Source organism: Bos indicus x Bos taurus, chromosome 10, assembly GCF_003369695.1.
Source record: "Bos indicus x Bos taurus breed Angus x Brahman F1 hybrid chromosome 10, Bos_hybrid_MaternalHap_v2.0, whole genome shotgun sequence".
NCBI lineage: Eukaryota > Metazoa > Chordata > Mammalia > Artiodactyla > Bovidae > Bos > Bos indicus x Bos taurus.
In genome coordinates, this window is record NC_040085.1 from 22,123,582 (window position 1) to 22,127,183 (window position 3,602).

The 3,602-nt window shown below is 39.6% G+C and overlaps 1 protein-coding gene across 1 annotated transcript; it reads right to left on the minus strand.

The window, feature by feature from the left end:
• Positions 1-389: 389 nt before the first annotated feature.
• On the minus strand, positions 390-1,328 carry LOC113899476 (olfactory receptor 4F3/4F16/4F29-like). Its single transcript, XM_027552825.1, has one exon. The coding sequence runs from the start codon at positions 1,326-1,328 to the stop codon at positions 390-392; it is 939 nt and encodes a 312-aa protein (XP_027408626.1).
• Positions 1,329-3,602: the final 2,274 nt, after the last annotated feature.

Genomic DNA, 3,602 nt, shown 5'->3' on the forward strand with positions numbered 1-3,602 from the left:
TTTTCCAATGAGTCAACTCTTCGCGTGAGGTGGCCAAAGTACTGGAGTTTCAGCTTTAGCATCATTCCTTCCAAAGAAATCCCAAGGCTGATCTCCTTCAGAATGGACTGGTTGGATCTCCTTGCAGTCCAAGGGACTCTCAAGAGTCTTCTCCAACACCACAGTTCAAAAGCATCAATTCTTCGGCACTCAGCCTTCTTTACAGTCCAACTCTCACATCCATACATGACCACAGGAAAAACCATAGCCTTGACTAGACGGACCTAATTCTGGACATTGGTAATTAAACTAGTAAGTAAATCATCCATGTTACTATGTTGCGCTGACTCACATCTGTGGCATGGGCAGGGAATAGTAGGGTTGTTCATCTTTTTTGATATCAAAATCACTTAAAACAGCTTCCTGAAACTCAACATCTGACTGAATATCCTCCTCATTGCCACCTTCATCTCTTTGTTCCTCAAACTGTAGATGGCAGGATTCAGAAATGGAGTAATAACTACATCAAAAATAGCAAGGAATTTATCCACTGGTACTGTGGGAAATGGCCATGAATACACAAAAATACATGGGCCGAAAAATAAGACCACCACCGCGATGTGAGCTGATAGTGTAGAGAGGGCCTTGGACAAGTCACCTGAGGAACGTTGCCAAACAGTGGCCAAGATGAAGATATAGGAGGTAATCAGAATGAAAAATGTTCCCAGGGAGATGAAACCACTATTGGCAGTAACCACAAGCTCCAGTCTGTAAGTGTCTGTGCAGGCAAGCCTAATAAATCGAGGAAGATCACAGTAAAAGCTGTCCACTTTATTGGGGCCACAGAATGGTAGGTTTACAACAAATAGAATCTGGATGAGTGAGTGGATGATCCCAATGGTCCAGGCAGCAACCAAGAGTGAAATACAAGTTCTGAAGTTCATGATGATCAGGTAATGGAGAGGCCTACATATAGCGACATAACGGTCAAAGGCCATGGCAATGAGCAGAACCATCTCAGTTCCTCCAATAACATGAACGAAGAACATCTGAGCAATGTATCCTTGGAAAGAGATTACTTTTCTCTCTTTGAAAAGATCAGATATCATCTTGGGAGCTGTAATGGAGGAAACCCACATGTCAATAAAGGAGAGGTTGGCTAGCAGGAAGTACATAGGGGAGTGTAAATGGGAGTCAGAGGTCACTGTGAGAACAATGAGGAGGTTTCCTAAAATGCTTGTTACATAGAACACAGAGAAAATTAGAAAGAGGACAAGTTGCATCTCCAAAGAACTGGTGAGTCCCACCAACACAATCTCAGACACCACCGAACGATTTCCTCCCCCCATGGTCTCAGTCACTTTGGGCTCCAAATTTCCCTGAAAAAATAGGAAAAATAAGAAATTTGGATTACTGGCCATATTACTCAGGGTTCCAATGGAGAAGCAGAACCACCAGGAGATAATATACCAAGAGATCTGTGACAGTGACTTGATCTTACTGATCCTGCAGAAGCGGATTCAGCAGTCTCTACCAGTCTATCGTCCTTGCATCTAATGCTGTAGTTTGAAGTCCACAGGACAGGCAGTGAGGAAAGGAAGATGGATATAAAATGGGAAGAGCAAAAATGAACCGGAACCCACAGTCAAGAACTAAAGACTGCACAAATAACAAATGCTGGAGGGAGTGTGGAGAAAAGGGAACTCCTACACTGTGCAGCCACTATGGCAAGCTTTGTGGAGGTTCCTTAGAAAACTAAACATAGAGTTGTCATATGATCCAGCAACCTCACTCCTGGGTGTATATCCATAGAAAACTAATTCAAAAAGATACATGCACCACAATGCTCATAGAAGTGTTGTTTATGATGGCCAAAATGTTGTGTATACACATACACACAATGGAATACTACTCAAATGAAAACCTGCTTCATGTGTCTTGAAACGTTCATTTATCACAGCCCAGTTTAAATGCCGCTCATAAAACCTCCCCAATTCTCCTAGCTAGAAAATAAATCTTCTTCCCCTCATTTCCCATAGCACTTTGTATTTATCACAGCACCTTTAGCCCTGTGGTGCAGTTACATGTGCATGACCTATTTCCTTTGTTTTCAAGCACTAAAAGGTGGAGCTTTCTGTATTTTCATCTCCGTCGTGAATAGTTCCTTGAACAGTTTCAGAGGGCAGAACAGTCGGTTCTAGAAAATCAGTATGTGTTTGTTGAATTAATTTTAATTAATTCCTTTGTAATTTCAATTTAATTGTTTAATGTAAGATCATTTAGAAGATGAAAATGAAGGAAACATACAAGGAGAAGAAATTGAAAAATGGTGAAGGATAGGAAGAAAAAAAGCTTTAATGATAAATAAAGGAAACAAAAAATTAAGCAAAGGAGTAAGAAATAGAGAAAAACAGAATGATGAAAGAATCATGTAGAATAGAAAGAGGAAAGAAAAAAGAATGCTATAGAAATTTCTGTCAAATTCTGACTAGAGACTCACAGGCCTAAATGGAAAAACACAGAAAAGGAATTTAAAATTAGCTTACATCTTGAATGTTCCAAAGAGCCCTAGCCACACGCCCAGTGAAGGATTTTAGATGGAAAAACTAATATCACTAAGACTGGGTCTGAATTTTCCTCCTCAGAAAATATTTGACAGAAAGCCTCATGGGTGGATATAGCAGATCCTCTATTGGAAACTAAAGTTTTCCTCATTCTTCTACTTCTTTCCTAAAGCAATATTTTCCTAAAAAATATTCCACGCTTCCTCACCTTCCACTACTCACCTATTCCTGCTCCAAGTGCACAGTGATGCAATATAACTCACTATTTCTGAGTTTTCCTCCCAGTGCCAGTCTGTGAGCTCATGGGAGAGTGAAATGGTATCTTTTTCTCTGTACTCCCAGCTCCCCAGACAATGCTGGAAACATAACAGAAGCTTAAGAAGTGGTTTTTGTTGAATTAAAAAATGGATGTACAGATAATGCAGATATCAAGTTTCTCTAATATTTCAGGAAGACTGGGGTTCAACTCAAAAAATTAGAATATTCAATCTCAGCAGTCACTTTAAAATTTTTCTCATCAGTCATTTAGTATAATAACTGAGTAAATGGTCACTGTAGAAGGAAAAAGCGTACAATCCCTGCTTCTTTGGCAAATACAGCCTAGTTGCATATTTTTATTTGCTTGGTCTATGTAGAAGACATCTTGGGAAACCAGGGCCAATGCTGCTACCAACTCTGGAATGTATGTTTATCACCAAACTAATCAGAATCAAGAGCTAAACATAAGCATCCCGTATGTATCCTGTGTGCCATCAAATCATGCCTGACTCTCTCACATCATGGTTCTTATCCTTGAACTTGAGTAGAGTGGAGGAACTCAATGAATCAACGCTATCTGATGTTACATTAGACACTGATAAAGAGTTGAAGGATTAACCAACCTAAGAACAATGAATTTTTCTTCTCATTTCAAGTTTAAGAAAAAATATATCATTTTTGTCCAGGCACCTTCTTTGTCCCCATTTAAAGACCAAGGTAGTTTTCTTGCCAAGTATTTTTTCAAGCTTGGCACCACTGACTCAACTACTGTTCCCAACTCTTTCTCTTCTGGATGTTTTC

Coding starts and splice junctions, on each gene's coding strand:
- LOC113899476 (XM_027552825.1), bottom strand. CDS start 1,328: ATGGGGGGAGGAAATCGTTCGGTGGTGTCTGAGATTGTGTTGGTGGGA.